Here is an 11,654-nt window from a genome sequence, read left to right on the forward strand (position 1 = left end):
TTTCCATGGTAGTTTTACCGTCCCAAGTATTAATCGTATACTCTTTGCTGAGCGAAGCGGAAAGGCAGTGAAAAAAGCTCTTGACGGTGTACTCACTCTCGCCTCAGCCTGTCTCTAAAAGTAGTAACCTAGATGTCACGGATGATATTTCCGTGACCGTGTAAAGACCAAGATAATGAACGGTCCGCTGGTTAGCCTCGCACAATATGGGTAAAGGGGGCGACATTAGCATTGGGGGTGTTCTGCCTCAGTCTTCGGACTGTGTGCACAACTGGTTGGGGGCTAGTGCCGCCTCCCTGATGAGCCCATGGCAGGGCGAAACCAGTGTGTTCCGTACGTGGTAAGGCTTGTCCTGAGGATTATGGGGTCCTCCAGGACGCCGCACGGGCGCCGTGTGCTGCGCCAGACTCTCAGCCCGTGACAGAGTGGTATCAGAGCAGGACGTACTTTATTGTCGTGTGCGCGTGGGGTCCCACGTTGGGACTGGTCGGCCTCGGCACCGCTCCAGAAAGGCCTCCGAGCAGGTGGGTCCAAAAGTGAGGACTCGGGCGGGAAGGTTGGCCGTTGTCGACTCCACTCCTGTTGGCTCGCGGGTGCGAGTGGGTCCGAAGAGTGCAGGACTCGGGTGGCCACTCAGCAAGTAAGCTGATGTGTTTATGGCAGTACTGTACGTACGATCCTTGGGCGGAGTCGTTCTCCCCTAGCACGAGGGCGTGCTAGATTGGGTGTGGGAGAATGTCACGGATGATATTTCCGTGACCGTGTAAAGACCAAGATAATGAACGGTCCGCTGGTTAGCCTCGCACAATATGGGTAAAGGGGGCGACATTAGCATTGGGGGTGTTCTGCCTCAGTCTTCGGACTGTGTGCACAACTGGTTGGGGGCTAGTGCTGCCTCCCTGATGAGCCCATGGCAGGGCGAAACCAGTGTGTTCCGTACGTGGTAAGGCTTGTCCTGAGGATTATGGGGTCCTCCAGGACGCCGTACGGGCGCCGTGTGCTGCGCCAGACTCTCAGCCCGTGACATAGAGCTCTTCCATTTTTCCGTGGAGTTTGGGGGACGCTTTGAACCCCGTTTCAGTTCAGTTTAATCCTGCCTCTGCCTCATCCCTATTTCACAATCCCACTTGTACTGGCACGCTACTTCTCATTCGTGCTTTAGGCATCTCTTGGTCTTCCTTTTTCTCACTCACTTTCATCTTCCTTCCTTTCTTTCTTTCTCATCCACTATGCGAATTGCGTTCTTTTCCCTCCATTCACTCCTCTGCTTAAGCTGACACTGTCTTCCTTACATTGAGCAAATAAACCCGTTTCTTAACTGCTTCTCCTTTCACATCACGTGAGCGTCTGACTTCTGACTCGTCTGACCTTTCTTTCTTCTTTCTTTGGTAGCTTCTTTGCTGTTTGCTATGTTCCTGGCCTTCGGGTTCTTTCTAGTGGCTCATCTTTATCCAATCTGTTTCATCCCTCAGAAGTTAAAGAACTTCGAAAATTCGTGGATTCAGGGTGTCTAACTCCTCTGCTTTTATATGTTTTTGTTTAGTTTAGCATTCATGGCTCCGTAAGCACTGTTGAGCTAAGCAAATCCAAGTTCAAGCTGAATTTTGGCCACTTAATTACCAGCCAAGTGGGCTTCTTGGCTTTCTCTCGAGCTTTGATTCTTGTTCATGAAATGGAGTCCTGGAGTTATGATTCTGACGAAAAAGGGTTTGCGTCCAATGATACACTCTCACCTCCTAATGCACTTTCGAGAAGTAAAGGTTCCATCTTGGAATGGGAATTTAAGAGTCCCCCTGGTATTTCCAGCGACATGTTATCCTCGGGTCAACCTAACGTAGGAAATCAAGGTTTTGAGGAAATGGGTTTTCCAGAAATGTTGGGTAAACGATTGTCCGATGATCCGATTGGCAGTGTTCCGAGCAGAAAGCTCGAAGGTGGTCCTTTTATGACCGCCGCCCCAATTGCGATTTCTAGAGTTGAGGATTCCAATTCCAGGCTTTCCAACTCTCTGGTTGAATCTAACGGTCGGGATTCGCTCATTGATTTGAAGCTGGGACGATTTGGCGATCCCAGAGAAGCCACGGATTCGGCATTCTCCAGAGGAACCCCTATTTTGTCTTCTTCAGAATCATCGGCTCCGACCAAGAGAGTACGAGGTTCAGGGGTTCATTCACAAACCGCCTACTGTCAAGTTTATGGATGTCATAAGGATCTGAGCGCCTCTAAAGACTACCACAAGAGGCATAAAGTTTGCGAGGTTCACTCCAAGACTTCCAAAGTTATAGTCAACGGCATCGAACAGAGATTTTGTCAGCAATGTAGTAGGTCGGTCAATTTTTCGAGCTCTCATCTTTTCATTTGGGCTCCTAATAATCTGTTATCTGAATGCTTTGTTTCCTCTCTCTCTCTCTCTCTCTCTCTCTCTATCTCTCTCTCATCTGTCTTCCTATTTTTCTTGCTCAATTTCTTTTTCCCTAGTGTTTTTTCACAAGTACTTGGAATTTTCAGTGCCAAATTCTTATGTTCCTAATGATAAATATTGGCGGCCCCACTTGTTACATGAAGAAACCAGGCCTAATCATTGCTACTTTTCATCAGTAGGAAGAGACTAATTCCTGTGATTATGTTCAGTATCTTTGCAATTGTTTTCCTGTCAGCTTTACGACTTCATATATACAAGATGAGTGATGAATAGGCTTGTAAAAAGTTGCTATGTTGTAATGATTTGTAGCACAGCTGTAATGTTTAGTTCTTCCAGGTTTCACTTGCTGGCTGAATTTGATGATGGTAAGCGCAGCTGTCGCAAACGCCTTGCAGGTCATAATGAGCGTCGGCGAAAGCCACAAGTCGGTGTTAGCTCTGGAAAAGCTGCAAGATTGCTTCAATCATACAGCGGTAATAATACACGTTTTGAGCTCTTGCTTTTGCCCTTAAAAGCATGTTCTTCCTCAAATTCTCACTGCTTATAATACTTAATAATTGCATTTTCTAATAGTGGAACGTGGTGTATTGCTATAGCTTAATTCCTTATATGATTGAGAGCAAGTCTTCTGAGAAGCTAGGTAGTTTTAGTTCATTTTCATCTTTTCCAAGGCTATTTCTAGTTGCATTTGTTGTGCCATACAAAAATGAGCCCTAGTTTTTATTCTCATATGTTTGATATAGTCAATGACAAGGGATTCCCTCTTCGTTGTACAATAAAAATATGTAACATCTATTATATACTCATATTATCATTACTGAACAGTACCTTTCTCTTTCTACTGCTTTATTTTATTCAAGGATATGGAAGACATTTTTCATGTATAAAATTACTTTCTTCATTCTATTACATTCTGTGTACTAAACAAAAGCATATCCTGAATCTTTTTCATTGTACCATGCAATTCCATGATAAATGATGCAGTTTTTTAACATTATATGTTCTTGCCCATTGGTGGTTTATTCAAGGATATGGTAGTTAATTCAATGATGACTCTTCAGTTTCTGTCTTTCTGTCCCTTTTGTTTCAAATTGTTTATTTATCAATATACATGCATAGTCCCTAACTCCCTGAAGTAATGGTCTTGGGCTATTCTTGGTCCATTGTCAGATAAACTTGAAATCATCGTACCTGTATAGTCTGGATTCTTTGGTCATGTGATGGATGTGAACCATGAATGACTTGTTCAACCAGCATAATGGCTCTATCCCCTGGAGGATATGTTATTTAGCCACCCTGTGTTGTCATATTTTAGTGCCATTTTCCTAAAATATGTGCAAGTTTGATATTCAAAGCACAACACCTACTCCTGCCAACTAAAAAAGTGAAGTTTATTTTTTTGATTTCATCGCTTGGTGTCCTGGGATATCTGGGGGTATTACCACATTTCACCGTTGGAAGTTTAATATTTAAATACTCAGATCACCAGTGGTTAATTACGAGTCTAAAAATGCGTAAATAATCTCTTACCCTTGTGTCTAATAGAAGTATGCAATATTCAAGAGCTTGAAAATTTAATTATTGATCACAACTCAATGCTTGCCAATTCCCAAACCCAGATTTCACTGCTTCGGCAATAATCTTATATTCGTTGAGTTGTTTGATTCTAAACTTTATGAAGATCGCATGGTTTTGCAGATGGCAGGTTCCACGACACCATGCTAACAACTGCATCTTTTATCTGCCAAGAGATACTTCCCACCGGGACTTTGCGCTCTGATGAATATGGAACAAATGACTGGTGGAGACCTATGAAGAACGAAGATGGGACTGATTTTAGGCATCTGCCTGCCATTCATCCTCAGTCAAGATCTCTATTCCCTTCATATAATGAAAGACAATTTCCGTTTCTTCATGAAAATGGCGCGACAACCAGTACGGGAAGCATCTTCTGTGAGAACAACAATCAGTTTCCACCTCCTCCCATGGGCCCAAATTCTGGGGCACAATCTTTATTCCAAGACACCTCCTTAAGAAGTGGGGGCTTCAATGTTTATGACTCGACATCGACTATTCAAGGACTATCGGGAGTTTCAGACTCTGGCTGTGCTCTCTCTCTTCTGTCATCTCAATCCCAGAACTCTTCAAGCCACTCATCAGGAATTCCCATGGCACGCCCCTTGGTCATTCCAAGCAGCAGCCATAGTAATTACAGCCAGAGTCAGCTCACTGAAAAGATCATAGGAATGAGCTCACAGGCCTCCACAAGTGGAGTTTCAGATCGGTTTCGATCCAAGATGAACCCTGCCATTGATGGAAGTCATCTTAGTCCCGTACTGATGTCAGACAATAGCAATATTCTCCATTTTGCAATGGCAGATGGTATGTTCCAAGGGCCTGGTTTTGTGAACATTAAAGATGGTCTTCCCTGTGAAGATGGCCCAACCATTGACTTGCTTCAACTATCATCGCAGCTCCAGCGAGTTGAGCATCAAAGGCAATCCTCGAAGGTCAAGGAAGAAAATGATTCTTCCTGCTCTCTCCGGACTACTTAAGGTACTCTGGAAGAGGTCAGTGATTCCATTTCATATAAATTATATTACCCTTTTACCACATTGTGTTGATTACTTGACAGCACATTACGCACTAGCTTGAAGTCGCGTTTCTTCGGCAGAAAATGTTATAATGACAAACCAATGGAAGAAAGTTGCTTTCTTTTCGAATTTCTTACTCCTTACTGTTACAGGAGACAATACAGTGTGTGTGGAAGACACCTACGCTAATGCTCTTAATGCAAGTGAAGCAACAAAGCCACAGGAAAGGACAGCCTTATAAGATGGCATCTTCCATTCTCTCACGGTGCAAACTAGGTCGATTAGCCTGCTTGATCTGACATGGATCTCGAGGTTACTATCATGAGAACTTACCAACTAATCTAGTTTTTATCAGTGACAATAATGCTGACGTTGGTACATAAAGGGCCCTCATTCTGAACACATGCGGCCTGCTTCATTAGAGCCAAATGTTGATCAAACTGACATTTGATTTGGTGAAAGTCTCAAAAGCTGATTATGCTGTTGACCTCTTCTAATCATATACGATCATGATGATATTAACATAAATATATTTTCTAGCTTGACGACTTAACAAACTATTTGATTTGAGAACGTTAGCGTTTAACATCATGGCCCCTGTTGGCAAAGATGCTGAAACTTATCATCGCCCAAGTGGACGTGAAATACGGCACCATTCTAGGGCGGTGGACGGCACAAGGAATAGTCAGTATTGGAACACTTGGAAACAGGCAACAAAGAACAAAATTATCGACTTCATTAACATGTCCGTTCAGTCCAATGCTTGACAACTGACAAGTGAGGGTAAAGAGGAATATTGCTAGGCAGAAACTCTTCCATTTGGAGTTTCTAGGAAATTATGTTTCGGAAAAAGTAATGCAAATATGAATAAACTATGCGGTGTTGTGTTTCCCATTTTCTCTTGCTTGTTCTTAATAGTTGCGACTTTTTCCATGTGCTTGATCTACCCGTTACAATGATTGAGAAGTAACTCGAAACAGCTATACTTAAACAAAACGATTTTAGTCAAGTAAATAGAACCTTCGAAATTGCCTTTTTCCCTGAAATAAGAATTGCCTCTGCTCATTTATTAAAACGAAAAACAAAAAACAAAACAAAAGGAATCGCCTCTGCTCGGCGGCAGCATCCCGCCGCCGCCGCGTTAGAACTGTCCATCGGCCACCCTAGCGAATGATAAATGAACTCTTACTTCTGATACGAGGAATCCAATCCAGACGTGGATTCATGTGTGTCCAAATCTCCTAGATCCCTGGCGATGTTTACTGTCCTCAAAAATCGAAGGTAAAGACGTTCATAAGTGCTATAGATTAATCCTCAATTTGATATTATCATTACATATCTTTAGAGAAAAATAATATTAAAAGACCATGAAAATTATAATTAAGATAAAGAACCAAAATACGACCCAATGACCATTAAACTTTTTTTTTAAAAAAAAAAAACTATCGTTTTACTTTCTTTTATAATAATCTAACTCAGTCGATTAGCTCCTTGAAAGCTAGAAATTCACAAACTAGGATTCAGAAAAGTGACAGATGAAAAGACGATTTATCATTAGGCTAGCTCTACATGCATTTCCCTAAAGCTTCCCCATCCTCATACATCTCCTTCATTTTCCTTAACATGACTATCTATCTCTAGCCCAAAACTGAAACTCGATCCACTTCTGGTAGTATAAAACCATACATCGCATCAATCCATACATATATGATATCATCTTAATCAAAATAAGACACTGTGCTTCGCGTGCCATCATAATATGACAAGTATTTAATATTTTATCCAAAACATCACATTGAGTGTCGTCTTACTGTTTCTTGTTCTAATATTTGCTAACAGCATAGTTTGGTTGCTCATGAACCTCAATTTGTAACATCGCTAAAAATAACATTGGCAAAGGAGAAAATTTAAGTTGATTAGAGGGAAAAAATAAGAATGATAGTAATTTTTAATCAAAGGTCTGATGGTTCATTGGCTTTTATATGATTGTTTAACCTAATCGTAATTTCTATGGCTGTTCTTAATAAATATTGATGGTTCTTGAATATATATATATATATATATTTTCTACTTTTAATACATGGAGCTGTAAATGATTAATTTCACTCGCACTGTCTTTTTTCCCCTTCCCTGCAAGCTGGAACTATATACCCGAGACATTTTCTCCCTCGAAAGCTTCTTTTTCTTCTTTTCATGAGAGCCTTCGCACATCTGGCCCTCCAACTCAAAGATCAGAATCAGTCTGTGGCTTCAAAATCTACTTTATTGATCCCCACACATCCCCCCCCGGGGGGCCCCAGCGGGCTTTTGTGATAACCTGGTCACTTGAAAATTGACCCCTTTCTCTTATGAAAATGATTTTGGATTTAATAATTTTTAAAAATACAGATTATATTGTTAAAATTTGATATGAATGATTTAATTGTAGAGAAAAACCAAGTCTGATCTACTGTCGGCTTTGTTGCCCACGGAAGAAAATAAAAATTATTGCTTACCAAATATAGATCTTATATTTACAATTATACCAGTAATTCCAGCGTGTAATTTTTGTTGTCATTGTGCTCAGTTTCCAAGCTTCGCATGATGAATAGAGAATGCCAGCTCATGTACTTTTTTTTAAAATTAATTTAGCATTTTTATTTAATATTAAAAAAAAAGTAACTTCCGACCCCAGACATTTTTCTTCCTCTGTTTTTGACAACCGTTTGACCGTTGTCTTTCGAAAAAGACATTTACCAAGCCCACAACACAGATTCAAACTGAGCCAACTATCCAACCTCCAACAAGTGTATAAATAATCAAATTAGTCGTTCAACCTTTTGATGGCTCCCCCAAACAAAATTTGCCTTTAGAATTTCAAATTCAAACCACGTAATGATTACCTAGGATGGCTTTAACAAAGCAGAAAAGGGTAGAGGGACAAGACAAAAGTGGCGGGAATGGAGGGAGAGGGAGAACACAAACTCGTACGACACAACACAATCATAGCAAACTCAGTCCTGATACGATATTCCAAAAGCAATAATCTCAATGACTAACAGAGTCAACAAAATAGATAAGTTACTCGTCCCAGCCTACATAAAAAATAATAATAATAACCGGGTGCTTCAAATTTTATTGTTTTAGGGACATGGTAAAATAACAAGCAGAGCCTCATCCTCTGCAATGTCCAATAATTTATCCTAGAGCCGCGCCGATCCTTGGACAAAAAGGATGATAACTCAGAAGCTACCAAGGAAGGAATAGTTTCCAACATTTCACTTCGCCGGACCATTGGGCAGTGCATCAGATTTTGCACTGGGTGAGTTTAGTTCGTCCCAAGCTTCGATCCAAGTCTCCATGGCACCAGCAAGCTTGATGAAATACTCATCAACCTTTCCAAGTTTTGCCTTCACTTGCTTGGCCAGTTCGATATAACACCTCTGAACAGTAGTGCATTCCTTTGGAAGAGAAACAGACTGGAAAAATGGAATCAACTCTTCCTGCCAGTAAATTCCTTTGTACTCTTTCTTCAGGTTCACGAAAGGATTGCTAGCTTTGCTATGAAAGATGTAGGGCAAACCTGTCTTCACGCCCAATCCCATATGATCGCAAATGACCTTCATTATATTGTAGAAAGTATAGTAAGATCAACGCTCACATGATAAAAATTCATCAAGTGATGTGCGATAGTAAAGCTGAGAGACTAGAAGCTCAAATTGAAAATTTGGAATGAAATACCTTGGCGCACCAACCAGCCCACATATCATCGTAGCGTCCAATGGGTTGACCATCGCCCATGAGTCCGAAGTACATTGCAGGGCCAATCAATTCACGGTTGAATGCCAAATTCATACCACACATGGGAAACAGGGTTCCCTTTGGAATGGTCATGACGGCATCTACATACCTAGAGGAAAGCGAAATAAATTATGCGCATAAATTGCTTCAGAAAAGAAAATATGACAGCAAACAAAAAATAATAAATCATTGTGTGCTAAGGATAACATACCTAGTGTTTCTTTCCAATGGCTTCACCAGCTGAGTTGGGGCATCATAGTCAGGAATATTGAGCCAAAGGCCATGAGAAACAGCTGTTGGGACACCTTCACGTAAGCTAAATGGATAGCCGCGGACGAAATCTGCACCTTCTCTGTATGGATCATAGAGAGTATTGAAGAAAAACGGAGTTGATGGAGTCAGAAGGTTCTTGATATGCTGCTCAAGGGCATTAATGTCCTTGCCAGATGATCTTTAGCAACCTGAAAATTATTACGATATTTATCAGATCCAACTCCCTTTCTTGACGTCTTGAATAACAAATCAAATCCAGTACAGATGAGAGAACTAGATGAGTTCCTTGAAAAGCGCCAATGCATTGAATGGCTGATGAAATCTTTAGCAATATATTGCTACTGATCCAAATTCAAATGGGAAAACTCGTTCCAATTCAAATTTAGTGACCAAAAAAATCTTAAGATACAGATCTGAGAATCTAAGTAAAGATAATAAGCTCTACGATTAAGCGAGGAAAGAACAAATCAAAGGTTAAGAAAACCGGATGAGTTCTTCGAATTTTGAAGGTCTGCCTAACTACATAGATCAAGTACCACATGAAGTTGAGCCAAACACATGAGTTTGTAGTCATAATGAAGAAAACAAAGAGCTCCTGGGATGGCTTACACTAGAATTAGGAACATATTCAGATCGTACAGTGATATCACTGAAAACAGAACAAGAAAAGGGTAATTGTAACACTCAGAATCACATCTGAACAAGAAATAACAGCATCGACAATTGAGATGTAAAATTCAATATTCCAGAAAGAGATGGGGAAACTGGAGGGAAGAACCCACGTAGATCCGAAATTCTAGCCAGAGAAAACTGACGACCCATTCCCGAATGACTCGCAGAAGAAAAAGAGCGAAGCCGTAATTGTAATATAGGAAAGAAGGAGGAGAGTTGACTTACAAAGCAATCGTCGTCAATAGTGTAGACATACTTCTTCTTAGACACCATGTAACCAAAGCAGCGACAGGCAGAGTCCTTGAAGGAAATGCAAGAGGCCTTAGGACCCAAGATCCGATTGATATCGTTGCGGTTGTAAAGTTCATAATCGAAGCCTTCGGGGACCTTAATGGTCTTGGAAGGATCACCATCTTGCACAATTATAAGGTGATAAGGCTGAAAGAAAGGCCTCCACATCTCGAGGAAATCGAGGTTCCTGATCGTCGGGATGACGATGTCGAGCTCATCTTTGAGCAGAGGAGTGGGATTTACCGCCGCTCCGGACATGGTGAGGGTGAGAGGGAAGCAGATCGGAGACGGCAGAATCAGAGAGAGACAGAGCGAGAATTGGAACTCGGGAGCTTTGGGTTGAGGACGAAGAAGAGGGCTTCGAGGGGTTTTTGTATTTGAAAGGAGGGTGCTAGCTGCGAGGCACGTGCCAAACAGATTTGTACAGCTTGATCTCGGAATTATGCTTCTTCGCTTTTTTTTAATTTGCTTTTGGTAAGTATGTCGATCAGGTGAAAGTCTTCAACTTTGCCAAGGTCCAAGGACTTTTCTCCTCTTCTATTTTTTTTTTAAAATACACTTCTAATAACTAATTATAGTATTATAACCTGCAGGTGGTATAATTGATTAACATTTAATATGCTGGCAAGAAAAGGATAATATAATTAAGATATTATTTTTTTAACTTTTTATTCAGATTAGATGGGTGCTATTCATGACTCATCACTAATATAATTTTAAAAATTTTTATGTTATATATTAAATAGTAATAAATATACACAAATTTTATTTCAAAAGTATTGGTAAAAAAATATTAAAAATCAAAAAGGAAAATTAACTCATACACATCTTGTGTATATAATGTATCGATGCGTAGAATCTTAATCTGAAAAATACATGTGTGAATTGTTTGAAAGATTATAATGCGACCCTTCAAATTTTAGATTTTTCTCATTGCTCTTTATAGATTATATTTATGGAAAAATAAAAAGTAACTTGACAAATCTTGAGTTCTTGACCACCTAATTGCGTGGTTTTAAAAAATGTAGTATTAGACAAATTTTAACCTTTCATTATTTAAGGTCCATCCGATTACATTCCACATTTCCTTCCACTGTATAAGGAAAAGGTGTCGCTCTTTATTTCATTTTATTTACGCCATCACGCCTTTAAATTAATGCGATAATATTGCTATTCTTTATGTAATTTTTAAAGCAGTTATTTCTGTAACGGGTACCTGATGATCATATCCATTTTGTGAGGTGATTGAGTAATTTGGGGCGTGTTTGGCGAGATGGAAGATAAAGTGGGAGACAGATGCATGTTGAAAATGAGAAAATGTGATTTGTTACGTTAAAGATAGAAAACACGTTGATTGTTTCGTTGCCGTTCGCGTTAATATCACACCACGTCCGTTTTTAAGGGGGATAATTGTTTGGAATGGAATGCAAGGAGAAAAACGGTTTTTTTCCAGTAAAAAATGATAATAATATTTTGTATAAAAAATTTAAATTGTAAAATTATTCTAATGATGCAAGATGTCATCTTGATAAATGAAATTATATTTTTTATTAAATTGTTTGAACAAGTTCAGCATGCATTGATGTTTAATAAAACTCTATAAATTAACATTTTTAAAATAT

General features: G+C 40.0%; 2 protein-coding genes across 3 annotated transcripts; one reads left to right on the forward strand and one right to left on the reverse strand.

Moving 5' to 3' along the window:
- The first annotated feature begins 1,026 nt into the window (after positions 1 to 1,026).
- LOC129320207 (squamosa promoter-binding-like protein 6) lies at positions 1,027 to 5,906 on the forward strand. 2 transcript variants are annotated; one of them, XM_054965502.1, is made up of 5 exons: positions 1,027 to 1,339; positions 1,544 to 2,325; positions 2,759 to 2,895; positions 4,121 to 4,992; positions 5,169 to 5,906. In XM_054965502.1, exons 2-4 carry the CDS (start codon positions 1,673 to 1,675, stop codon positions 4,975 to 4,977), a joined length of 1,647 nt encoding a protein of 548 aa, XP_054821477.1. In that variant the 5' UTR covers positions 1,027 to 1,339; positions 1,544 to 1,672; the 3' UTR covers positions 4,978 to 4,992; positions 5,169 to 5,906. The 2 variants fall into 2 exon arrangements, with proteins under 2 accessions (XP_054821477.1, XP_054821476.1); XM_054965501.1 differs by having other exon boundaries at positions 1,027 to 2,325.
- Positions 5,907 to 7,998: 2,092 nt separating this feature from the next.
- On the reverse strand, positions 7,999 to 10,388 carry LOC129319723 (UDP-arabinopyranose mutase 3-like). Its single transcript, XM_054964802.1, has 5 exons — positions 9,764 to 10,388; positions 9,656 to 9,718; positions 9,008 to 9,247; positions 8,737 to 8,905; positions 7,999 to 8,615 (listed from the first exon to the last, which is right to left on the reverse strand). The coding sequence occupies exons 1-5, from the start codon at positions 10,288 to 10,290 to the stop codon at positions 8,274 to 8,276; spliced, it is 1,341 nt and encodes a 446-aa protein (XP_054820777.1). The 5' UTR covers positions 10,291 to 10,388; the 3' UTR covers positions 7,999 to 8,273.
- Between the last annotated feature and the right edge of the window lie 1,266 nt (positions 10,389 to 11,654).

The sequence above is a fragment of the Prosopis cineraria genome, unplaced genomic scaffold, assembly GCF_029017545.1.
Source record: "Prosopis cineraria cultivar Desert tree isolate PC_DT_omini unplaced genomic scaffold, ASM2901754v1 PC9, whole genome shotgun sequence".
Classification (NCBI taxonomy): Eukaryota; Viridiplantae; Streptophyta; class Magnoliopsida; order Fabales; family Fabaceae; genus Prosopis; species Prosopis cineraria.

Excerpts from the sequence above, each read along its gene's own strand:
- LOC129320207 (XM_054965501.1), top strand. The coding sequence starts at position 1,673 with ATGGAGTCCTGGAGTTATGATTCTGACGAAAAAGGGTTTGCGTCCAAT. Across the intron at positions 2,326-2,758 it reads TTTTGTCAGCAATGTAGTAG|GTTTCACTTGCTGGCTGAAT; the intron begins GTCGGTCAATTT and ends TAGTTCTTCCAG. Across the intron at positions 2,896-4,120 it reads ATTGCTTCAATCATACAGCG|ATGGCAGGTTCCACGACACC; the intron begins GTAATAATACAC and ends ATGGTTTTGCAG.
- LOC129319723 (XM_054964802.1), bottom strand. The coding sequence starts at position 10,290 with ATGTCCGGAGCGGCGGTAAATCCCACTCCTCTGCTCAAAGATGAGCTC. Across the intron at positions 8,906-9,007 it reads CCATTGGAAAGAAACACTAG|GTATGTAGATGCCGTCATGA; the intron begins GTATGTTATCCT and ends GCTTTCCTCTAG. Across the intron at positions 8,616-8,736 it reads GGGCTGGTTGGTGCGCCAAG|GTCATTTGCGATCATATGGG; the intron begins GTATTTCATTCC and ends AATATAATGAAG.